Source organism: Pristiophorus japonicus, chromosome 32 (assembly GCF_044704955.1).
Source record: "Pristiophorus japonicus isolate sPriJap1 chromosome 32, sPriJap1.hap1, whole genome shotgun sequence".
NCBI lineage: Eukaryota > Metazoa > Chordata > Chondrichthyes > Pristiophoridae > Pristiophorus > Pristiophorus japonicus.
In genome coordinates this window covers 3,453,511-3,480,695 of record NC_092008.1, presented here as the reverse complement: position 1 = coordinate 3,480,695, position 27,185 = coordinate 3,453,511, and the positions used below count along the sequence as shown (strand labels likewise).

General features: G+C 47.8%; 2 protein-coding genes across 2 annotated transcripts in view; both read left to right on the top strand.

Moving 5' to 3' along the window:
- The window catches only part of LOC139240502 (IQ motif and SEC7 domain-containing protein 1-like), a 144,252-nt gene extending 122,672 nt beyond the window's left edge, over window positions 1-21,580 (top strand). The window contains exon 14 of the mRNA XM_070869044.1: window positions 21,274-21,580. Within this exon, the coding sequence (XP_070725145.1) occupies window positions 21,274-21,580 (307 nt within the window). The remainder of the gene's footprint in view (window positions 1-21,273) is intronic.
- The window catches only part of kdm5c (lysine demethylase 5C), a 125,685-nt gene continuing 119,957 nt past the window's right edge, over window positions 21,458-27,185 (top strand). The window contains exon 1 of the mRNA XM_070869043.1: window positions 21,458-22,014. Coding sequence (XP_070725144.1) covers window positions 21,868-22,014 — 147 coding nt within the window. The 5' untranslated portion in view covers window positions 21,458-21,867. The remainder of the gene's footprint in view (window positions 22,015-27,185) is intronic.

The following is a 27,185-nucleotide window of genomic DNA, read 5'->3' as shown; positions in this document are numbered from 1 at the left end:
TAAAGCTCCCTCTACACTGTCCCATCAAACACTCCCAGGACAGGTACAGGGGGTTAGATACAGAGTAAAGCTCCCTCTACACTGTCCCATCAAACACTCCCAGGGCAGGTACAGGGGGTTAGATACAGAGTAAAGCTCCCTCTACACTGTCCCATCAAACACTCCCAGGGCAGGTACAGGGGGTGAGATACAGAGTAAAGCTCCCTCTACACTGTCCCATCACACACTCCCAGGGCAGGTACAGGGGGTTAGATACAGAGTGAAGCTCCCTCTACACTGTCCCATCAAACACTCCCAGGGCAGGTACAGGGGGTTAGATACAGAGTAAAGCTCCCTCTACACTGTCCCATCAAACACTCCCAGGGCAGGTACAGGGGGTTAGCTACAGAGTAAAGCTCCCTCTACACTGTCCCATCAAACACTCCCAGGTCAGGTACAGGGGGTTAGATACAGAGTAAAGCTCCCTCTACATTGTCCCATCAAACACTCCCAGGGCAGGTACAGCACGGGGTTAGATACAGAGTAAAGCTCCCTCTACACTGTCCCATCAAACACTCCCAGGGCAGGTACAGGGGGTTAGATACAGAGTAAAGCTCCCTCTACACTGTCCCATCAAACTGTCTCCTGAAAACTCTCAAGGTCGGTATTGTGAGTGGCGCAGTCTGCCACCAGGGGGCGCTGCTGCCAGCCTGCGCCTCACTGCTGCCGCCCTGGTGTTGGTCGTCCAGTACTGCAGCAGGGCTGACTACAAGCATGCGCACTGGACCCAGCTTGTTGGAGAATGATTGGTAGCCCGCAGGTCACGCCCACTGCCCGAAAGTAGTGCCGGCTGGTGTCGTCACTTCCTGCCCCACATCCACCAGTCCCCCACCCCCACGTTTAAAGGGACAGCCCATTTAAAGGGGCAGTGCATTTAAAGGAACATGTGACTTTTTTAAAGAAGCATGCCATTTAAATGTAATGTTAAAAAGACTGCTGCGCCATTCAATAAGATCATAGAAACATAAGAAACAGGAACAGGATGTCTCGGAGCGGGTGCAGGACATTCTAAAAAGGGAGGGAGAACAGCCAGTTGTCGTGGTGCACATTGGTACCAACGACATAGGTAAAAAAAGGGATGAGTTCCTATGAAATGAATTTAAGGAGCTAGGAGCTAAATTAAAAAGCAGGACCTCAAAAGTAGTAATCTCGGGATTGCTACCAGTGCCACGTGCTAGTCAGAGTAGGAATCGCAGGATAGCGCAGATGAATACATGGCTTGAGCAGTGGTGCAGCAGGGAGGGATTCAAATTCCTGGGGCATTGGAACCGGTTCTGGGGGAGGTGGGACCAGTACAAACCGGACGGTCTGCACCTGGGCAGAATCGGAACCAATGTCCTAGGGGGAGTGTTTGCTAGTGCTGTTGGGGAGGAGTTAAACTAATATGGCAGGGGGATGGGAACCAATGCAGGGAGATAGAGGGAAACAAAAAGGAGGCAAAAACAAAATACAGAAAGGAGATGAGGAAAAGTGGAGGGCAGAGAAACCCAAGGCAAAGAACAAAAAGGGCCATTGTACAGCAAAATTCTAAAAGGACAGAGGGTGTTAAAAAAACAAGCCTAAAGGCTTTGTGTCTTAATGCAAGGAGTATCCGCAATAAGGTGGATGAATTAACTCTGCAAATAGATGTTAACAAATATGATGTGATTGGGATTACAGAGACGTGGCTCCAGGATGATCAGGGCTGGGAACTCAACATCCAGGGGTATTCAACATTCAGGAAGGATAGAATAAAAGGAAAACGAGGTGGGGTAGCATTGCTGGTTAAGGAGGAGATTAAGGCAATAGTTAGGAAGGACATTAGCTTGGATGATGTGGAATCTATATGGGTAGAGCTGCAGAACACCAAAGGGCAAAAAACGTTAGTGGGAGTTGTGTACAGACCTCCAAACAGTAGTAGTGATGTTGGAGAGGGCATCAAGCATGAAATTAGGGGTGCGTGCAATAAAGGTGCAGCAGTTATAATGGGTGACTTTAATATGCACATAGATTGGGCTAACCAAACTGGAAGCAATACGGTGGAGGAGGATTTCCTGGAGTGCATAAGGGATGGTTTTTTAGACCAATATGTCGAGGAACCAACTAGGGGGGAGGCCATCTTAGACTGGGTGTTATGTAATGAGAGAGGATTAATTAGCAATCTCGTTGTGCGAGGCCCCTTGGGGGAGAGTGACCATAATATGGTGGAATTCTGCATTGGGATGGAGAATGAAACAGTTAATTCAGAGACCATGGTCCAGAACTTAAAGAAGGCTAACTTTGAAGGTATGAGGCGTGAATTGGCTGGGATGGATTGGCGAATGATACTTAAGGGGTTGACTGTGGATGGGCAATGGCAGACATTTAGAGACCGCATGGATGAACTACAACAATTGTACATTCCTGTCTGGCATAAAAATAAAAAAGGGAAGGTGGCTCAACCGTGGCTATCTAGGGAAATCAGGGATAGTATTAAAGCCAAGGAAGTGGCATACAAATTGGCCAGAAATAGCAGCGAACCTGGGGACTGGGAGAAATTTAGAACTCAGCAGAGGAGGACAAAGGGTTTGATTAGGGCAGGGAAAATGGAGTTTGAGAAGAAGCTTGCAGGGAACATTAAGACGGATTGCAAAAGTTTCTATAGGTATGTAAAGAGAAAAAGGTTAGTAAAGACAAACGTAGGTCCCCTGCAGTCAGAATCAGGGGAAGTCATAACGGGGAACAAAGAAATGGCGGACCAATTGAACAAGTTCTTTGGTTCGGTATTCACGAAGGAGGACACGAACAACCTTCCGGTTATAAAAGGGGTCGGGGGGTCTAGTAAGGAGGAGGAACTGAGGGAAATCCTTATTAGCCGGGAAATTGTGTTGGGGAAATTGATGGGATTGAAGGCCGATAAATCCCCAGGGCCTGATGGACTGCATCCCAGAGTACTTAAGGAGGTGGCCTTGGAAATAGTGGATGCGTTGACAGTCATTTTCCAACATTCCATTGACTCTGGATCAGTTCCTATGGAGTGGAGGGTAGCCAATGTAACCCCACTTTTTAAAAAAGGAGGGAGAGAGAAAACAGGGAATTATAGACCGGTCAGCCTGACATCGGTAGTGGGTAAAATGATGGAATCAATTATTAAGGATGTCATAGCAGTGCATTTGGAAAGAGGTGACATGATAGGTCCAAGTCAGTATGGATTTGTGAAAGGGAAATCATGCTTGACAAATCTTCTGGAATTTTTTGAGGATGTTTCCAGTAGAGTGGATAAGGGAGAACCAGTTGATGTGGTATATTTGGATTTTCAGAAGGCGTTCGACAAGGTCCCACACAAGAGATTGATGTGCAAAGTTAAAGCACATGGGATTGGGGGTAGTGTACTGACATGGATTGAGAACTGGTTGTCAGACAGGAAGCAAAGAGTAGGAGTAAATGGGTACTTTTCAGAATGGCAGGCAGTGACTAGTGGGGTACCGCAAGGTTCTGTGCTGGGGCCCCAGCTGTTTACACTGTACATTAATGATTTAGATGAGGGGATTAAATGTAGTATCTCCAAATTTGCGGATGACACTAAGTTGGGTGGCAGTGTGAGCTGCGAGGAGGATGCTGTGAGGCTGCAGAGCGACTTGGATAGGTTAGGTGAGTGGGCAAATGCATGGCAGATGAAGTATAATGTGGATAAATGTGAGGTTATCCACTTTGGTGGTAAAAACAGAGAGACAGACTATTATCTGAATGGTGACAGATTAGGAAAAGGGGAGGTGCAACGAGACCTGGGTGTCATGGTACATCAGTCATTGAAGGTTGGCATGCAGGTGCAGCAGGCAGTTAAGAAAGCAAATGGCATGTTGGCCTTCATAGCGAGAGGATTTGAGTATAGGGGCAGGGAGGTGTTGCTACAGTTGTACAGGGCCTTGGTGAGGCCACACCTGGAGTATTGTGTACAGTTTTGGTCTCCTAACCTGAGGAAGGACATTCTTGCTATTGAGGGAGTGCAGCGAAGGTTCACCAGACTGATTCCCGGGATGGCGGGACTGACCTATCAAGAAAGACTGGATCAACTGGGCTTGTATTCACTGGAGTTCAGAAGAATGAGAGGGGACCTCATAGAAACATTTAGAATTCTGACGGGGTTAGACAGGTTAGATGCAGGAAGAATGTTCCCAATGTTGGGGAAGTCCAGAACCAGGGGGTCACAGTCTGAGGATAAGGGGTAAGCCATTTAGGACCGAGATGCGGAGGAACTTCTTCACCCAGAGAGTGGTGAACCTGTGGAATTCTCTACCACAGAAAGTTGTTGAGGCCAATTCACTAAATATATTCAAAAAGGAGTTAGATGAGGTCCTTACTACTCGGGGGATCAAGGGGTATGGCGAGAAAGCAGGAATGGGGTACTGAAGTTGAATGTTCAGCCATGAACTCATTGAATGGCGGTGCAGGCTAGAAGGGCCGAATGGCCTACTCCTGCACCTATTTTCTATGTTTCTATGTTTCTATGAGTCAACCATTCGGCCCCTCGAGCCTGCTCCGCCATTTAATACGATCGTGGCTGATCTGATCATGGACTCAGCTCCACTTCTCTGCCTGCTCCCCATAACCCTTCACTCCCTTATCGCTCAAAAATCTGTCTATCTCAATATATTCAATGTCCCGGCTTCCACAGCTCTCTGAGGCAGCAAATTCCACAGATTTACAACCCTCTGAGAGAAGGAATTCCTCCTCATCTCAGTTTTAAATGGGCGGCCCCTTATTCTGAGACCATGCCCCCTAGTTCTAGTCTCCCCCATCAGTGGTGCGTCTGTCCTCCCAGGGGATTTGCAGGATCTTGCGGAGCCAGCGCTGGCGGTACCTCTCCAGCGCTTTGAGGTGCCTGCTGTATATGACCCATCTCTCGGAAGTCAATCCAGGCAATTAAGGTGGGTGAGGGACTCGTTGCCGGAGGCAGGGAGTATGAGCCGGAAGGGCTGAATGGCCTACTACTGCCCCTCTATTTCTCTACGTTTCTCTGATCTTCACGGCGTGACACCTGCAAGAGAAATGGCAGAGGGGAGAACAGCAGCAACTCTTGTTCATGGCCTTCTTTGGCCTGACCAAGGGCCTTTCAGTCCATGTCTCGCTGTGAGCCATACAGGCTGGTGGGTATCACGACTGCCTATGATGGCATTGGCGCTGACTATGATGATGTCCCTGAGGGTCCTGACGTTCCAGGTCCTGGCCTTCCTGTTAACGGAGCAGTGAGGATGCCCGGCCTTGCGCAACCAGTTACCACACGGGGCTTGGATGAGCAAGTTCTTGGTCCAGTGGCAAAGGGGGACCGAGACGATGAAGATGTTGATGGCCCCATGTCTCTGAGCCATACAGGAGGGCGGGCATCACTACGGCCCTGTAGACCATGAGCTGGGTGGCGGATTTGAGGGCCTGGTCTTCGAACACGCTTTTCCTCAGGCGGCCGAAGGCTGCACTGGCGCACTGGAGGCGGTGTTGGACCTTGTCGTCAATGTCTGCCCTTGTTGATCAGAGGCTCCTGAGGTTTGGGAAATGGTCCACGTTGTCCAGGGCCGCGCCGTGGATCGTGATGACTGGGGGGGGGGGGCAGTGCTGCTATGCTGCAACTGCTGCTATGTCTCTATACGTTTCTATAATCTTCACCGTGCGACAACTGCAAGAGAAATGGCAGAGAGACGGGGAGGGGGGGGGGAGCAGAACCAACTCTTGACCATGGCCTTCTTTGATGACTGGGTATCACGACTGACCAAGTAGACCCTGAACTTGGTGCCGGTGATGCCTACGATGATAAAAATGTCATTTCCCATGTCTCGCCTTTTGACACTGTACATGGTCCATGTCTTTGTGAGTCATATGGGTCAAGGTTTGGTTTCCACATTTACGAAAGGATAAGAACATAAGAACATAAGAATTAGGAACAGGAGTAGGCCATCTAGCCCCTCGAGCCTGCTCCGCCATTCAACAAGATCATGGCTGATCTGGCCGTGGACTCAGCTCCACTTACCCGCCCTCTCCCCGTAACCCTTAATTCCCTTATACGTGCTTTGGAGGCAGTTCAGAGAAGGTTCACTCGGTTGATTCCGGGGATGAGGGGGTTGACTTATGAGGAAAGGTTGAGCAGGTTGGGCCTCTACTCATTGGAGTTCAGAAGAATGAGAGGTGATCTTATCGAAACGTGTAAGATTATGAGGGGGCTCGACAAGGTGGATGCAGAGAGGATGTTTCCACTGATGGGGGAGACTAGAACTAGGGGGCATGGTCTTAGAATAAGGGGCCGCCCATTTAAAACTGAGATGAGGAGGAATTTCTTCTCTCTGAGGGTTATAAATCTGTGGAATTCTCTGCCTCAGAGAGCTGTGGAAGCCGGGACATTGAATAAATTTAAGACAGAGATAGACAGTTTCTTAACCGATAAAGGGGCGGGCAGGGAAGTGGAGCTGAGTCCATGATCGGATCAGCCATGACTGATTCTCGGGATGACAGGACTGACATATGAAGAAAGACTGGGTCGACTAGGCTTATATTCAGTGGAATTTAGAAGAATGAGAGGGGATCTCATGGAAACATATAAAATTCTGACGGGACTTAGAAACATAGAAAATAGGTGCAGGAGTAGGCCATTCGGCCCTTCGAGCCTGCACCACCATTCAATGAGTTCATGGCTGAACATTCAACTTCAGTACCCACTTCCTGCTTTCTCGCCATACCCCTTGATCCCCCTAGTAGTAAGGACTACATCTAACGCCTTTTTGAATATATTTAGTGAATTGGCCTCAACAACTTTCTGTGGTAGAGAATTCCACAGGTTCACCACTCTCTGGGTGAAGAAGTTTCTCCTCATCTCGGTCCTAAATGGCTTACCCCTTATCCTTAGACTGTGATCCCTGGTTCTGGACTTCCCCAACATCGGGAACATTCTTCCTGCATCTAACCTGTCTAAACCCATCAGAATTTTAAACGTTTCTATGAGATCCCCTCTCATTCTTCTGAACTCCAGTGAATACAAGCCCAGTTGATCCAGTCTTTCTTGATAGGTCAGTCCCACCATCCAGGGAATCAGTCTGGTGAACCTTCACTGCCCTCCCTCAATAGCAGGAATGTCCTTCCTCAAGTTAGGAGACCAAAACTGTACACAATACTCCAGGTGTGGCCTCACCAAGGCCCTGTACAACTGTAGCAACACCTCCCTGCCCCTGTACTCAAATCCCCTCGCTATGAAGGCCAACATGCCATTTGCTTTCTTAACCGCCTGCTGTACCTGCATGCCAACCTTCAATGACTGATGTACCATGACACCCAGGTCTCGTTGCACCTCCCCTTTTCCTAATCTGTCACCATTCAGATAATAGTCTGTCTCTGTTTTTACCACCAAAGTGGATAACCTCACATTTATCCACATTATACTTCATCTGCCATGCATTTGCCCACTCACCTAACCTATCCGAGTCGCTCTGCAGCCTAATAGCATCCTCCTCGCAGCTCACACTGCCACCCAACTTAGTGTCATCCGCAAATTTGGAGATACTACATTTAATCCCCTCATCTAAATCATTAATGTACAATGTAAACAGCTGGGGCCCCAGCACAGAACCTTGCGGTACCCCACTAGTCACTGCCTGCATTCTGAAAAGTACCCATTTACTCCTACTCTTTGCTTGCTGTCTGACAACCAGTTCTCAATCCACGTCAGCACACTACCCCCAATCCCATGTGCTTTAACTTTGCACATTAATCTCTTGTGTGGGACCTTGTCGAAAGCCTTCTGAAAGTCCAAATACACCACATCAACTGGTTCTCCCTTGTTCACTCTACTGGAAACATCCTCAAAAAATTCCAGAAGATTTGTCAAGCATGATTTCCCTTTCACAAATCCATGCTGACTTGGACCTATCATGTCACCTCTTTCCAAATGCACTGTTATGAAATCCTTAATAATTGATTCCATCATTTTATCCACTACCGATGTCAGGCTGACCGGTCTATAATTCCCTGTTTTCTCTCTCCCTCCTTTTTTAAAAAGTGGGGTTACATTGGCTACCCTCCACTCCATAGGAACTGATCCAGAGTCAATGGAATGTTGGAAAATGACTGTCAATGCATCCGCTATTTCCAAGGCCACCTCCTTAAGTACTCTGGGATGCAGTCCATCAGGCCCTGGGGATTTATCGGCCTTCAATCCCATCAATTTCCCCAACACAATTTCCCGACTAAAGGATTTCCCTCAGTTCTTCCTCCTTACTACACCCTCTGACCCCTTAATATCCGGAAAGTTGTTTGTGTCCTCCTTCGTGAATACCGAACCAAAGTACTTGTTCAATTGGTCTGCCATTTCTTTGTTCCCCATTATGACTTTCCCTGTTCTGACTGCAGGGGACCTACGTTTGTCTTTACTAACCTTTTTCTCTTTACATATCGACAGAAGCTTTTGCAGTTCGTCTTAATGTTCCCTGCAAGCTTCCTCTCGTATTCTGTTTTCCCTGCCCTAATCAAACCCTTTGTCCTCCTCTGCTGAGTTCTAAATTTCTCCCAGTCCCCAGGTTCGCTGCTATTTCTGGCCAATTTGTATGCCACTTCCTTGGCTTGAATACTATCCCTGATTTCCCTTGATAGCCACGATTGAGCCACCTTCCCTTTTTTATTTTTATGCCAGACAGGAATGTACAATTGTTGTAGTTCATCCATGCGGTCTCTAAATGTCTGCCATTGCCCATCCACAGTCAACCCCTTCAGTATCATTCGTCAATCTATCCTAGCCAATTCACGCCTCATACCTTCAAAGTTACCCTTCTTTAAGTTCTGGACCATGGTGTCTGAATTAACTGTTTCATTCTCCATCCTAATGTCGAATTCCACCATATTATGGTCACTCTTACCCAAGGGGCCTCGCACAACGAGATTGCTAATTAATCCTCTCTCATTACACAACACCCAGTCTAAGATGGCCTCCTCCCTAGTTGGTTCCTCGACATATTGGTCTAGAAAACCATCCATTGTGCACACCAGGAAATCCTCCTCCACCGTATTGTTTCCAGTTTGGTTTGCCCAATCTATATGCATATTAAAGTCACCCATTATAACTGCTACACCTTTATTGCATGCACCCCTAATTTCCTGTTTGATGCCCTCTCCAACATCACTACTATTGTTTGGAGGTCTGTACACAACTCCCACTAGCGTTTTCTGCCCTTTGGTATTCCGTAGCTCCACCCATATAGATTCCACATCATCCAAGTTAATGTCTTTCCTTACAATTGCATTAATTTCCTCTTTAAACCACCCCACCTCCTTTTCCTTTCTGTCTACCCTTCCTAAATGTTGAATAGCCTTGGATGTTGAGTTCCCAGCCTTGGTCACCCTGGAGCCATGTCTCCGTGATGCCAACCACATTGGGACTGGACAGGTTAGATGCAGGAAAAATGTTCCCGATGTTGGGGAAATCCAGAACCAGGGGTCACAGTCTAAGGGTAAGGGGGTAAGCCATTTAGGACCGAGATGAGGAGAAACTTCTTCACTCAGAGAATTGTGAACCTGTGGAATTAACTACCACAGAAAGTTGTTGAGGCCAGTTCGTTAGATATATTCAGATGCAGGAAGAATGTTCCCGATGTTGGGGAAATCCAGAACCAGGGGTCACAGTCTAAGGGTAAGGGGGTAAGCCATTTAGGACCGAGATGAGGAGAAACTTCTTCACTCAGAGAATTGTGAACCTGTGGAATTAACTACCACAGAAAGTTGTTGAGGCCAGTTCGTTAGATATATTCAAAAGGGAGTTAGATAAGGCCCTTACGGCTAAAGGGATCAAGGGGTATGGAGAGAAGTTGCAAGTTTGTTGATGATACAAAGATGGATGGGAAAGCAAATTGTGAGGAGGACACAAAAAATCTGCAAAGGGATATAGACAAGCTAAGTGAGTGGGCAAAAATCTGGCAGATGGACTATAATGTGGGAAAATGTGAGGTTATCCACTTTGGCAGAAAAAATAGAAAAGCAAATTATAATTTAAATGGAGAAAAATTGCTTAGTGCCGCAGTACAGCGGGACCTGGGGGTTACTTTTGCATGAAACACAAAAAGTTAGTATGCAGGTACAGCAAGTGATCAGAGAGAGAGAGAATGAATGAATGAATGAATGAGAGAGAAGTAAATGGTATCTTGGCCTTTATTGCAAAGGGGATGGAGTATAAAAGCAGGGAAGTCTTGCTACAGTTATACAGGGTATTGGTGAGGCCACACCTGGAGTACTGCGTGCAGTTTTGGTTTCCATATTTACGAAAGGATATACTTGGTTTGGAGACAGTTCAGAGAAGGTTCACTCGGTTGATTCCGGGGATGAGGGGGTTGACTTATGAGGAAAGGTTGAGCAGGTTGGGCCTCTACTCATTGGAATTCAGAAGAATGAGAGGTGATCTTATCGAAACGTATAAGATTATGAGGGGGCTGGACAAGGTGGATGCAGAGAGGATGTTTCCACTGATGGGGGAGACTAGAACTAGGGGGCATGGTCTCAGAACAAGGGGCCGCCCATTTAAAACTGAGATGAGGAGGAATTTCTTCTCTCTGAGGGTTGTAAATCTGTGGAATTCACTGCCCCAGAGAGCTGTGGGGGGCTGGGACATTGAATATATTTAAGGTGGAGATAGACAGATTTTTGAGCGATAAGGGAGTGAAGGGACGGGTGGGGAAGTGGAGCTGAGTCCATGATCAGATCAGCCGTGATCGTATTAAATAGCGGAGCAGGCTCGAGGGGCCGAATGGCCTGCTCCTGCTCCTATTTCTTATGTTTCTATGATGCTGTACAGCCACCTGAGAACTTGCTCCATACGAGGGACTGCCTATGATGATGACGATGTATTCACTGGAGTTTAGAAGGATGGGAGGGGATCTCATAGAAACATCTAAAATCCTGACGGGACTGGACAAGTTAGATGCAGGAAGAATGTTCCCGATGTTGAGGAAGTCCAGAACCAGGGGGTCACAGTCTAAGGATAAGGGGTAAGCCATTTCGGACCGAGATGAGGAGAAAGCTAAGGACTCATTTTTTTTAAGAGTGGAAGCAAGTCTTGCTCGATAGGAGGGACTGCCTCAATCATAGGCGGTCGCTTGAACGAGGGTGACTTGTTTCCACTCCAGTCCCTCCGGCGCCCACCTCTCGCGGAAGGCCGCGAGCGTACCGGTGGACACCGCGTGCTCCATCTCCAGGGACACCCCGGGCACGAACGTGGCCGCGGATGAGCCCCCTCGATCGCTCTGTGCCGGGACCTGTTCATGGCCACCTTGGCCGTCCTACCAGGAGGCCGTGATCTTATGGAATGGCGGAGCAGGCTCGAGCAGCCAGGTGGCCTACCCCTGCTCCAATTCCTTCTGCCCCCTTCCCCCCCCCGACCTGCCCGTGCCCCCCTCCGCTTCGGGCTGCCCAAAGGTCAGGAGTGTGACGACAGCTCGTCGCAACCAAGAGAGCTGCAACACGTGGCTTGCAAACCTTTGACTTCTCGTGCCCGATGAGGAGAAGGTGCTCCAATTGCTAGGGCAGGAAGGTCACAGCTGGGGAATGTGTGCTTGGCAGTTTTGGGTTTTGTAAAGTCCTGTCCCCTCAGTGCAGATTCACACGAGGCATGTAGTGAAGTCAACGTCACTCTGGACCTGCACCTTTACTTCACAGCTCTGGAATGCTGCACTTGCCTGAGACCTGATATATCTGTCTCTTGCAAGTGCACCCCTGGTGGTAAGGTATGCTGGTGGTTACAGGTCACATCTTATTACCGTCCTGTATAGCATGTTAGAATACAGTTATATCAGCCGTGATCTTATTGAATGGCGGAGCAGGCTTGAGGGGCTAGATGGCCTACTCCTGTTCCTAATTCTTATGTTCTTATGTTCTTATATATAATAATGTAAGATACATGACAGGTTCACAGTAACCATCTGTTTTTCTTCCTTCTCATCGTATTGTACCCTGCACCAGCTGTCATTGAACTATATCAAGAAACACACGTACTGAAAGATAGACCTACATTTATAGAACACCTTTCACAATCTCAGGACATCCCAAACGTTTTACACCCAATGAGGTACTTCTTGGAGTGGGGTCACTGTTGTAATAAGAACATAAGAACTAGGAACAGGAGTAGGCCATCTAGCCCCTTGAGCCTGCTCCGCCATTCAACAAGATCATGGCTGATCTGGCCGTGGACTCAGCTCCACTTACCCGCCCGCTCCTCGTAACCCTTAATTGCCTTATTGGTTCAAAATCTATCTATCTGTGACTTGAATACATTCAATGAGCTAGCCTCAACTGCTTCCTTGGGCAGAGAATTCCACAGATTCACAACCCTCTGGGAGAAGAAATTCCTTCTCAACTCGGTTTTAAATTGGCTCCCCCGTATTTTGAGGCTGTGCCCCCTAGTTCTAGTCTCCCCGACCAGTGGAAACAATCTCTCTGCCTCTATCTTGTCTATCCCTTTCATTATTTTAAATGTTTCTATAAGATCACCCCTCATCCTTCTGAACTCCAACGAGTAAAGACCCATCTACTCAATCTATCATCATAAGGTAACCCACTCATCTCCGGAATCAGCCTAGTGAATCGTCTCTGTACCCCCTCCAAAGCTAGTATATCCTTCCTTAAGTAAGGTGATCAAAACTGCACGCAGTACTCCAGGTGCGGCCTCACCAATACCCTGTACAGTTGCAGCAGGACCTCCCTGCTTTTGTACTCCATCCCTCTCGCAATGAAGGCCAACATTCCATTCGCCTTCCCGATTACCTGCTGCACCTACAAACTAACTTTTTGGGATTCATGCACAAGGATCCCCAGGTCCCTCTGCACCGCAGCATGTTGTAATTTCTCCTCATTCAAATAATATTCCCTTTTACTGTTTTTTTTCCCAAGGTGGATGACCTCACACTTTGACATTGTATTCCATCTGCCAAACCTTAGCCCATTCGCTTAACCTATCTAAATCTCCTTGCAGTCTCTCTGAGTCCTCTACACAACCCGCTTTCCCACTAATCTTAGTGTCATCTGCAAATTTTGTTGCACTACACTCTGTCCCCTCCTCTAGGTCATCTATGTATATTGTAAACAGTTGTGGTCCCAGCACTGATCCCTGTGGCACACCACTAACCATGATTTCCAACCCGAAAAGGACCCATTTATCCCGACTCTGCTTTCTGTTTGCCAGCCAATTCTCTATCCATGCTAATACATTTCCTCTGACTCCGCGTACCTTTATCTTCTGCAGTAACCTTTTGTGTGGCACCTTATCGAATGCCTTTTGGAAATCTAAATACACCACATCCATCGGTACACCTCTATCCACCATGCTCGTTATATCCTCAAAGAATTCCAGTAAGTTAGTTAAACATGATTTCACTTTCATGAATCCATGCTGTGTCTGCTTGATTGCACTATTCCTATCCAGATGTCCTGCTATTTCTTTCTTAATGATAGCTTCAAGCATTTTCCCCACTACAGATGTTAAACTAACCGGCCTATAGTTACCTGCCTTTTGCCTGCCCCCTTTTTTAAACATTAGCTGCTCTCCAATCCGCTGGTACCTCCCCAGAGTCCAGAGAATTTTGGTAAATTATAACGAATGCATCTGCTATAACTTCCGCCATCTCTTTTAATACCCTGGGATGCATTTCATCAGGACCAGGGGACTTGTCTACCTTCAGTCCCATTAGTCTGTCCAGCACTACCTCCCTAGTGATAGTGATTGTCTCAAGGTCCTCCCTTCCCACATTCCTATGACCAGCAATTTTTGGCATGGTTTCTGTGTCTTCCACTGTGAAGACGGAAGCAAAATAATTGTTTAAGGTCTCAGCCATTTCCACATTTCCCATTATTAAATCCCCCTTTTCATCTTCTAAGGGACCAACATTTACTTTAGTCACTCTTTTCCGTTTTATATATCTGTAAAAGCTTTTACTATCTGTTTTTATGTTTTGCGCAAGTTTACCTTCAAAATCTATCTTTCCTTTCTTTATTGCTTTTTTTGCTGTTGCTTAAAATCTTCCCAATCCTCTAGTTTCCCACTAACCTTGGCCACCTTATACGCATTGGTCTTTGATTTGATACTCTCCTTTATTTCCTTGGTTATCCACGGCTGGTTATCCCTTCTCTTACCGCCCTTCTTTTTCACTGGAATATATTTTTGTTGCGCACTATGAAAGAACTCCTTAAAAGTCCTCCACTGTTCCTCAATTGTGCCACCGTTTAGTCTGTGTTTCCAGTCTACTTTAGCCAACTCTGCCCTCATCCCACTGTAGTCCCCTTTGTTTAAGCATAGTACTCTCGTTTCTGACACAACTTCCTCATCCTCAATCTGTATTACAAATTCAACCATATTGTGATCACTCATTCCGAGAGGATCTTTTACGAGGAGATCGTTTATTTTTCCTGTCTCGTTACACAGGACCAGATCCAAAATGGCTTGCTCCCTTGTAGGCTCTGTTACATACTGTTCTAAGAAACAATCCCATATGCATTCTATGAATTCCTCCTCCAGGCTACCCCCTGCGATTTGAGTTGACCAATCGATATGTAGGTTAAAATCCCCCATAACTACTGCCGTTCCTTTATCACATGCCTCCATTATTCCCTTGATTATTGCCCGCCCCACCATGAAGTTATTATTTGGGGGCCTATAAACTACGCCGACCAGTGACTTTTTGGAATGTAGGAAACACGGCAGCCAATTTGTGCACAGAAAGCTCCCACACACAGCAATGTGACAATCACCAGATAATCATTTTTTTAACTGATGTTAGGGACAGCCTACGATGATGATGATGATGGTACACTCATTTCTCGGCGAGGAAGCAAGTCTTCCTCGGTCAGAGAAACTGCCTCTGGTGCAAACTTGCCGATGATACACTGGGTCTACGCTGTTTTCTATGTTTCTATGTCCCTTCTTCCAACCCTCACCTTTCCCTCAACGACTGCCTGCCCCACCTGTGACAGGGACTGTGGCTCTCGGTATCGGACTGTTCAACCACCCTGAGGACTCACTTCGGGAGTGGAAGCAAGTCTTCCTCGATTCCGAGGGACTGCCGATGATGACGATGATGGGACCACCACTCATTTTATAAGAGTGGAAGCCAAGTCTTGCTGCATCTTTGTACCAAGTCTCCCTTCTGCGCATGTGTCTTATTGAATGGTGGTGCAGGCTCGAAGGGCCGAATGGCCGACTCCTGCACCTATTTTCTATGTTTCTCGAAGATTTGTCAAGCATGATTTCCCTTTCACAAATCCATGCTGACTTGGACCGATTAGCCCAATCAATATGTAGATTAAATGTTCCCGATGTTGGGGAAGTCCAGAACCAGGGGTCACAGTCTAAGGATAAGGGGTAGGCCATTTAGGACCGAGATGAGAAATCTGAGGACTCATTTGTTAAGAGTGGAAGCACGTTTTGGTCTCCTAATCTGAGGAAGGACATAAAAACATAGAAAATAGGTGCAGGCGTAGGCCATTCGGCCCTTCGAGCCTGCACCGCCATTCAATGAGTTCATGGCTGAACATGCAACTTCAGTACCCCATTCCTGCTTTCTCGCCATACCCCTTGATCCCCCAAGTAGTAAGGACTACATCTAACTCCTTTTGAGGACGTTCTTGCTATTGAGGGAGTGCAGCGAAGGTTCACCAGACTGATTCCCGGGATGGCAGGACTGACATATGAGGAGAGACTGGATCGACTAGGCTTATACTCACTGGAGTTTAGAAGAATGAGAGGGGATCTCATAGAAACATATAAAATTCTGACGGGACTGGACAGGATAGATGCAGGAAGAATGTTCCCCATGTTGGGGAAGTCCAGAACCAGGGGTCACAGTCTAAGGATAAGGGGTAAGCCATTTCGGACCGAGATGAGGAACCTGAGAACTCATTTTCTTAGAGTGGAAGCAAGCCTTGCTGGATAGGAGGGACCACCTATGATGACGATGGAGGTAGAACCATCTTGCGGGCTCATTTGTTAAGAGTGGAAGCCAGTGTTGCTCCATAGGAGGGAGTGCCCGTGATGTGTGATGATGAATTCCCGTATTGGACTGTTCAGCCACCTAAGGACTCATGTATTAAAGTGGAAGCAAGTCTTCCTCGATTCCGAGGGACTGCGTATGATGACGATGGAGGTAGGGCCATCTCGAGGACTTATTTGTTCAGAGTTGGGTGGATAGGAGGGAGTGCCTGTGATGATGAATTCCCCTGTTGGACTTTTACAGCCACCTTGAGGACTCATTTTCCAAGAGCGGGAGCCAGTGTTGGTGGATAGGAGGGAGTGACTGAGATGTGTGATGGAGGTAGAGCCACCTCGAGAACTCATTTATATAAGAACATAAGAATTAGGAACAGGAGTAGGCCATCTAGCCCCTCGAGCCTGCTCCGCCATTCAACAAGATCATGGCTGATCTGGCCGTGGACTCAGCTCCACTTACCCGCCCGCTCCCCGTAACCCTTAATTACCTTATTAGTTAAAAATCTATCTATCTGTGACTTGAATACATTCAATGAGCTAGCCTCAACTGCTTCCTTGGGCAGAGAATTCCACAGATTCACAACCCTCTGGGAGAAGAAATTCCTTCTCAACCCAATTTTAAATTGGCTCCCCCCGTATTTTGAGGCTGTGCCCCCTAGTTCTAGTCTCCCCGATCAGTGGAAACAATCTCTCTGCCTCTATCTTGTCTATCCCTTTCATGATTTTAAATGTTTCTATAAGATCACCCCTCATCCTTCTGAACTCCAACGAGTAAAGACCCAGTCTACTGTTAAGAGTTGGGTGAATGGGAGGGTGTGACTGAGATGTGTGATCTTGGAGGTGGAGAGCCACCTCGAGAACTCATTTTACAAGAGTGGGAGCCAGTGTTGGGTGGATAGGAGGGGAGTGACTGAGATGTGTGATGATGAATTCCCCCTATTGGACTGTTACGGCCACCTTGAGGACTCATTTTCCCAGAGTGGGGGCCAGTGTTGGGTGGATGGGAGGGAGTGCCCGTGATGTGTGATCTTGGAGGTAGAGCCACCTCGAGAACTCATTTGTTAAGAGTGGAAACTTGTCTTGCTCCATAGGAGGGACTGCGTATGATGACGATGGAGGTGGGGCCATCTCGAGGACTCATTTATTAAGAGTTGGGTGGACGGGAGGGGAGTGACTGAGAGGCGTGTGATCTTGGAGGTGGAGAGCCACCTTGAGGACTCATTTTTCCAGAGTGGGAGCCAGTGTTGGGTGGATAGGAGGGAGTGACTGAGATGTGTGATGATGAATTCCCTTATTGGACTGTTACGGCCACCTTGAGGACTCATTTTCCCAGAGTGGGAAGCCAGTGTTGGGTGGATGGGAGGGGAGTGACTGAGAGGCGTGTGATCTTGGAGGTGGAGAGCCACCTTGAGGACTCATTTTCCCAGAGTGGGAGCCAGTGTTGGGTGGATGGGAGGGGAGTGACTGAGATGTGTGATGATGAATTCCCCCTATTGGACTGTTACGGCTACCTTGAGGACTCATTTTACAAGAGTGGGAAGCCAGTGTTGGGTGGATGGGAGGGGAGTGACTGAGAGTTGTGTGATCTTGGAGGTGGAGGACCACCTTGAGGACTCATTTTCCCAGAATGGGAAGCCAGTGTATTGGATGGACGGGAGGGGAGTGACTGAGATGTGTGATCTTGGAGGTGGAGAGCCACCTTGAGAACTCATTTTCCAAGAGTGGGAGCCAGTGTTGGGTGGATGGGAGGGGAGTGACTGAGATGTGTGATGATGAATTCCCCTATTGGACTGTTATGGCCACCTCGAGAACTCATTTGTTAAGAGTGGAAACAAGTCTTCTGCATAGGAGGGACTGCGTATGATGACGATGGAGGTGGGGCCATCTCGAGGACTCATTTATTAAGAGTTGGGTGGATGAGTGGGGAGTGACTGAGATGTGTGATCTTGGAGGTGGAGAGCCACCTTGAGAACTCATTTTCCCACAGTGGGAAGCCAGTGTTGGGTGGATAGGAGGGGAGTGACTGAGATGTGTGATGATGAATTCCCCCTATTGGACTGTTACGGCTACCTTGAGGGCTCATTTTCCAAGAGTGGGAGCCAGTGTTGGGTGGATGGGAGGGTGTGACTGAGAGTTGTGTGATCTTGGAGGTGGAGGGCCATCTTGAGGACTCATTTTCCCAGAGTGGGAAGCCACTGTTGGGTTGACGGGAGGGGAGTGACTGAGAGGCGTGTGATGATCTTGGAGGTGGAGAGCCACCTTAAGGACTCATTTTCCCAGAGTAGGAAGCCAGTGTGTTGGGTGGATGGGAGGAAGTGACTGAGATGTGTGATGATGAATTCCCCCTATTGGACTGTTACGGCTACCTTGAGGACTCATTTTACAAGAGTGGGAAGCCAGTGTTGGGTGGACGGGAGGGGAGTGACTGAGAGTTGTGTGATCTTGGAGGTGGAGGGCCACCTTGAGGACTCATTTTCCCAGAGTGGGAAGCCAGTGTTGGATGGATAGGAGGGGAGTGACTGAGAGGCGTGTGATGATCTTGGAGGTGGAGGGCCACCTTGAGGACTCATTTTCCCAGAGTGGGGAGCCAGTGTGTTGGGTGGATGGGAGGGGAGTGACTGAGATGTGTGATGATGAATTCCCCCTATTGGACTGTTCCAGCCACCTTGAGGACTCATTTTCCCAGAGTGGGGAGCCAGTGTGTTGGGTGGACGGGAGGGGAGTGACTGAGAGGCGTGTGATGATCTTGGAGGTGGAGAGCCACCTTAAGGACTCATTTTCCCAGAGTAGGAAGCCAGTGTGTTGGGTGGATGGGAGGAAGTGACTGAGATGTGTGATGATGAATTCCCCCTATTGGACTGTTACGGCTACCTTGAGGACTCATTTTACAAGAGTGGGAAGCCAGTGTTGGGTGGACGGGAGGGGAGTGACTGAGAGTTGTGTGATCTTGGAGGTGGAGGGCCACCTTGAGGACTCATTTTCCCAGAGTGGGAAGCCAGTGTTGGATGGATAGGAGGGGAGTGACTGAGAGGCGTGTGATGATCTTGGAGGTGGAGGGCCACCTTGAGGACTCATTTTCCCAGAGTGGGGAGCCAGTGTGTTGGGTGGATGGGAGGGGAGTGACTGAGATGTGTGATGATGAATTCCCCCTATTGGACTGTTCCAGCCACCTTGAGGACTCATTTTCCCAGAGTGGGGAGCCAGTGTGTTGGGTGGACGGGAGGGGAGTGACTGAGAGGCGTGTGATGATCTTGGAGGTGGAGAGCCACCTTGAGGACTCATTTTCCCAGAGTAGGAAGCCAGTGTGTTGGGTGGATGGGAGGGGAGTGACTCAGATGTGTGATGATGAATTCCCCCTATTGGACTGTTACGGCTACCTTGAGGGCTCATTTTCCCAGAGTGGGGAGCCAGTGTTGGGTGGACGGGAGGGGAGTGACTGAGAGTTGTGTGATCTTGGAGGTGGAGAGCCACCTTGAGGACTCATTTTCCCAGAGTGGGAAGCCAGTGTGTTGGGTGGATGGGAGGGGAGTGACTGAGATGTGTGATGATTAATTCCCCCTATTGGACTGTTACGGCCACCTTGAGGACTCATTTTCCCAGAGTGGGAAGCCAGTGTTGGGTGGATGGGAGGGGAGTGACTGAGATGTGTGATGATGAATTCCCCCTATTGGACTGTTACGGCTACCTTGAGGGCTCATTTTCCAAGAGTGGGAGCCAGTGTTGGGTGGATGGGAGGGTGTGACTGAGAGTTGTGTGATCTTGGAGGTGGAGGGCCATCTTGAGGACTCATTTTCCCAGAGTGGGAAGCCAGTGTTGGGTTGACGGGAGGGGAGTGACTGAGAGGCGTGTGATGATCTTGGAGGTGGAGGGCCACCTTAAGGACTCATTTTCCCAGAGTAGGAAGCCAGTGTGTTGGGTGGATGGGAGGGGAGTGACTGAGATGTGTGATGATGAATTCCCCTATTGGACTGTTACAGCCACCTTGAGGACTCATTTTCCCAGAGTGGGAAGCCAGTGTTGGGTGGACGGGAGGGTGAGACTGAGATGTGTGATCTTGGAGGTGGAGAGCCACCTTGAGGACACATTTTCCCAGAGTGGGGAGCCAGTGTTGGGTGGATGGGAGGGGAGTGACTGAGATGTGTGATGATGAATTCCCCTATTGGACTGTTACAGCCACCTTGAGGACTCATTTTCCCAGAGTGGGAAGCCAGTGTTGGGTGGATGGGAGGGGAGTGACTCAGATGTGTGATGATGAATTCCCCCTATTGGACTGTTACGGCCACCTTGAGGACTCATTTTCCCAGAGTGGGAGCCAGTGTTGGGTGGATGGGAGGGGAGTGACTCAGATGTGTGATGATGAATTCCCCCTATTGGACTGTTACGGCTACCTTGAGGGCTCATTTTCCCAGAGAGGGAAGCCAGTGTTGGATGGATAGGAGGGGAGTGACTGAGAGTTGTGTGATCTTGGAGGTGGAGGGCCACCTTGAGGACTCATTTTCCCAGAGTAGGAAGCCAGTGTGTTGGGTGGATGGGAGGGGAGTGACTGAGATGTGTGATGATGAATTCCCCCTATTGGACTGTTACAGCCACCTTGAGGACTCATTTTCCCAGAGTGGGAGCCAGTGTTGGGTGGATGGGAGGGGAGTGACTGAGATGTGTGATGATGAATTTCCCCTGTTGGACTGTTACAGCCACCTTGAGGACTCATTTTCCCAGAGTGGGAAGCCAGTGTTGGATGGATAGGAGGGGAGTGACTGAGAGTTGTGTGATGATCTTGGAGGTGGAGAGCCACCTTGAGGACTCATTTTCCCAGAGTGGGGAGCCAGTGTATTGGGTGGACGGGAGGGGAGTGACTGAGATATGTGATCTTGGAGGTGGAAAGCCACCTTGAGGACTCATTTTCCCAGAGTGGGAAGCCAGTGTTGGATGGATAGGAGGGGAGTGACTGAGAGGGGTGTGATGATCTTGGAGGTGGAGAGCCACCCTGAGGACTCATTTTCCCAGAGTGGGAAGCCAGTGTATTGGGTGGATAGGAGGGGAGTGACTGAGAGGCGTGTGATGATCTTGGAGGTGGAGGGCCACCTTGAGGACTCATTTCCCCAGAGTGGGGAGCCAGTGTTGGATGGATAGGAGGGGGGTGACTGAGAGTTGTGTGATCTTGGAGGTGGAGAGCCACCTTGAGGACTCATTTTCCCAGAGTGGGAAGCCAGTGTATTGGGTGGATAGGAGGGGAGTGACGATCTTGGAGGTGGAGGGCCACCCTTGAGGACTCATTTCCCCAGAGTGGGGGAGCCAGTGTGTTGGGTGGACGGGAGGGGAGTGACTGAGAGGCGTGTGGTGAGCTTGGAGGTGGAGGGCCACCCTGAGGACTCATTGCTGCGCGCGGAAGCCAGCCCGCGGTGTGGAGAGCGGACGCCGTCGCGCACGTTAGCGTGCGGCGCCTCACCCGCGCGGAGGGGGCGGCACGCTGCGTGCCCGGGGCTGCTTTTGTCCGGCGCGCGGGGCGGAAAGAGCCGAGCGGGCGGGCGGCGGGCGAGGACGAAGACGCAAAGGAAGAGCCGCCGCCGCCGGACAAAAAGCGGCGACTAATGCCGGGAGTGAGGGTTTTTTTTCCCCCCCCCCCCGGCTGTACATGGCGGCGGGCGGCCGATCGCTGAGGTAAAGCCCGCCTTTGGCCGCCTTTGAGGGCCCCGTTCCGTCGAGTGAACTTGGGGTTTTTTTTTATTATTTGTGTGTGTGTGTGTGGGAAAAAAACACCGCCCGGAAAACCAGGAGCCAACAAAACAAGGCGGGGGGGGCGGTCGATAAAGGAAGGGCAATTTGGGGCCGGGGAGGGGCGCAAAGCCTTCCCCCCCCCCCCCCCCCCACACAGCACCATGGCCGAGTACGAGGAGTTCGTGGCGCCGCCCGAGTGCCCGGTGTTCGAGCCCAGCTGGGAGGAGTTCGCCGACCCGCTGGCCTACATCGCCCGGATCCGGCCCATCGCCGAGAGGTCGGGCATCTGCAAGATCCGGCCCCCTCTGGTAATGTGGACAGACGCGCTGTGTCGTCGTATACACACACACACACTGTGTGTGCGCTCTGTATCGTCATGTACACTATATATACACACACTGTGTGTGCGCTCTGTGTCGTCGTATACACTATATATACACACTGTGTGCGCACTGTGTCGTCGTATACACACAGTGTGCGCTCTGTATCGTCATATACACTATATATACACACTGTGTGCATTCTGTATCGTCATATACACTATATATATACACACTGTGTGCGCTCTGTGTCGTCGTATACACAGTGTGCGCTCTGTATCGTCATATACACTATATATATATATACACACTGTGCACTCTGTGTCGTCGTATACACAGTGTGCGCTCTGTATCGTCATATACACACAGTGTGTGCGCTCTGTATCGTCATATACACTATATATACACACAGTGTGTGCGCTCTGTATCGTCATATACACTATATATACACACAGTGTGTGCGCTCTGTATCGTCGTATACACTATATATACACACAGTGTGCGCTCTATCGTCGTATACACACACACATACACACACTGCGCTCTGTGTCGTCATATACACACACTGTGCGCTCTGTATCGTCATACACTATATATACACACACTGTGTGCGCTCTGTGTCGTCGTATACACACACTGTACGTTCTGTATCGTCATGTACACAGTGTGTGCGCTCTGTATCGTCATGTACACAGTGTGTGCGCTCTGTATCGTCATATACACACTGTGTGTGCGCTCTGTATCGTCATGTACACTGTGCGTTCTGTATCGTCATGTACACTGCGTTCTGTATCGTCATGTACACAGTGTGTGCGTTCTGTGTCGTCATGTACACACAGTGTGTGCGTTCTGTATCGTCATGTACACAGTGTGCGCGCTCTGTATCGTCATATACACACAGTGTGCGCGCTCTGTATCGTCATATACACAGTGTGTGCGTTCTGTATCGTCATGTACACACAGTGTGTGCGCTCTGTATCGTCATATACACTATATATACACACACTGTGTGCGCTCTATATCGTCACGTACACTATATATACACACTGCGCTCTGTATCGTCATATACACACACTGCGCTCTGTATCGTCATATACACACACTGCGCTCTGTCGTCATATACACACTGCGCTCTGTATCGTCATATACACACACTGTGCGCTCTGTATCGTCATATACACACACTGCGCTCTGTATCGTCATATACACACACTGCGCTCTATCGTCATATACACTATATATACACACAATGTGTGTGCTCTCTATATCGTCATATACACACACTGTGCGCTCTGTATCGTCATATACACACACTGCGCTCTATCGTCATATACACTATATATACACACAATGTGTGCGCTCTCTATATCGTCATATACACAGCGTGCACTCTATATCGTCATATACACACACTGCGTGCTCTGTATCGTCATGTACACACACAGTGTGCGCTCTGTATCATATACACACAGTGTGTGCACTCTATATCGTCATATACACTATATATACACACACTGCACTCTCTATATCGTCATATACACAGTGTGCACTCTATATCGTCATATACACTATATATACACACTGCGCGCTCTGTATCGTCATATACACACACAGTGTGCGCTCTATATCGTCATATACACTATATATACACACACTGCGCTCTCTATCATATACACAATGTGCACTCTATATCGTCATATACACAGTGTGCACGCTATATCATCATATACACACACTGCACCCTATATTGTCATATACACACACTGTGCGCTCTACATCGTCATATACACTGTGCGCTCTATATCATCATGTACACACTGCGCTCTATATTGTCATATTCACTGCGCTCTACATCGTCATATTCACTGTGCGCTCTACATCGTCACATACACACTGCGCTCTACATCGTCACATACACACTGCGCTCTACATCGTCACATACACACTGCGCTCTACATCGTCATATACACACACTGCGCGCTCTACATCGTCATATACACACTGCGCGCTCTACATCGTCATGTACACTGCGCGCTCTACATCGTCATGTACACTGCGCGCTCTACATCGTTATGTACACACACTGCGCTCTATATCGTCATATACACTGCGCTCTATATTGTCATATACACAGCGCTCTACATCGTCATATACACACACTGTGTGCACTCTATACACACTGCGCGCTCTGCATCGTCATATACACACTGCGCGCTCTGCATCGTCATATACACACTGCGCGCTCTGCATCGTCATATACACACTGCGCGCTCTGCATCGTCATATACACACTGCGCGCTCTGCATCGTCATATACACACTGCGCGCTCTGCATCGTCATATACACACTGCGCGCTCTGCATCGTCATATACACACTGCGCGCTCTGCATCGTCATATACACACTGCGCTCTACATCGTCATATACACACACTGCGCCCTCTACATCGTCATATACACACTGTGTGCACCCATATACACCGTGTATATCAGCGCCCAAAGCCGGCATCTGCAAGATCCGGCATCCCCTGGTAATGAATACCGTCATATTGGTAATATACACACTGTGTACACCATGTATACCGTATATATCATCGCCCAGCGCAGTGGCATCTGCAAAATCCGGCCCCCTGGTTTTACATATATATATATATATATCCGTTATAGTCAGTGTGTGTCATTATAGTCACTGTATAGATCGTCATAGACACTGTGTGCACGCTATATCACTGTATATATCGCCATATAAACTCTAACATATATAGTCATATACACTGTGTACATTCTATATCATATATATTAGTGTACACAGTGCATATGATGATTTATCATATATAGTCATATACACTGTACACTCGATATCACTGTATATATCGCCATATACACTGTATATACCATGTATATCATAGCCCGGATCCGGCCCATTGCCGAGAGAAGCGGCATCTGCAAGATCCAGCCCCCCCCCCCGGTAATATACACTCTATCACTGTATATATACACTGTGTGCACTCATACACTGTATATATACCGTGTATATCCTCGCCCAGCGCAGCGATATCTGCAAAATCCGCTCCCCCACCTCGGTAATGTGTACATTACACTCTCACATATATGTATATATCATTGTATATACCATCATAGTCAGTGTGTGTCATTATAGTCACTGTATAGATCGTCATAGACACTGCATGCGATATCGTTTTTTATATATATTCTGTTATGTACACTGTACACGAATATATCATTATGTATACTGTCATTGTCACTATGTACACTCTCTATCACTGTATATATCACCATATACATTGTATATACCATATATACCATCGCCCAGATCCGGCCCATCACCGAGCGCAACGGCATCTGCAAAATCCACCCCCCCGCTGCTAATATGTATTCTCTTATCATTATATATACACACACTGTGTACACTCTATATCATTGTATATATCACCATATACACTGTGTATACCATATATATCATCGCCCAGATCCGGCCCATCGCTGAGCGCAGTGGCATCTGCAAAATCCAGCCCCCCTTGGTAATGTATACTTTGCATCATTATATATACACTGTGTACATATACCATCATATACACTGTGTACACTCTATCATTATATATAATCGTCATATACACTGTACACTAATCATTATATATACACCGTCATATACACTGTCATTATAGTCATTGCATGTATTGCCATATATACTGTGTACACTAATATATCATTATATATATCATCATTTACACTGTGTACACTATATCATTGTATATATCGCCATGTACACTGTGTCATCATAGCCACTGTATATATCACCATATCCACTGTGTATACTCTGTATCATATCGTCATAGTCACTGTGTACACTCTATCATTGTATATATCGCCATATACACTGTGCCATTATAGTCACTGTGTATATGTTGTCATATTCACTGTATATACCATATATATCATTGGCCGGATCCGGCTCATCACCGAGAGAAGCGGCATCTGCAAAATCCCCCCCCCCCCGGTAATGTGTACACTACACTCTCATATATATCATTGTATAGATCATCGCACTCATATATATATCGTCATAGTCAGTGTGTGTTATTATAGTCACTGTATAGATCACCATATACACTGTGTGCACACTATATCATTATATATACTGCCATATACACTGTCATCATAGTCACTGCATATATCTTCATATACACTGTCATTATAGTCACTCTATATTGTCATATACACTGTGCACTAATATATCATTATATATACCGTCATATTCACTGTGTATCATCATAATCACTACGTATACCGTCATATACACTGTATCATCATAGTCACCTTCATACACTATATCATATATAAACAATCAAATCAAACTCACCGTAAATATCATCACTACATATAATCACTACATATAATCACTATATATACACCATCACATACACTATATATAACATCATATACACGGCGTATCATCATAATCACATACACTGTATATCATACTCACTATATATAATCATATACACTATATATCATAGTCATTATATATGCACCATCCTATACACTCATCATGTATCATCATACTCACTATATATAATCATATACACTACGTCATCATTACTATATATACACCATCATTTACACTGTATATCATATACACTATCATCATAATCACTATATATACTGCCATATACACTGTATATACCATATATACCATCGCCCAGATCCGGCCCATCGCCGAGTGCGGTGGGATCTTCAAAATCCCCCCCGCCCCCCCGGTAATATATAGAATCATAGAAATTTACAGCATGGAAGGAGGCCATTTTGGCCCATCGTATCCGTGTCGGCCAACAAAGAGCCACCCGGCCTAATCCCACTTTCCAGCTCTCGGTCCGTAGCCCTGTAGGTTACGGCACTTCAAGTGCACATCCAAATGTGGTGAGGGTTTCTGCCTCTACCACCCTTTCAGGTAGTATATTTGAGATCCCCACCACCTCTGGGTGAAGACATTTCCCCATAAATCCCCTCTAAACCTCCCCCCAATCACTTTAAATCTATGTCCCCTGGTTGTTGACCCCTCTGCTAAGGGAAATAGGTCCGTCCTATCCACTCTATCCAGGCCCCTGATAATTTTATACACCTCAATCAGGTCTCCCCTCAG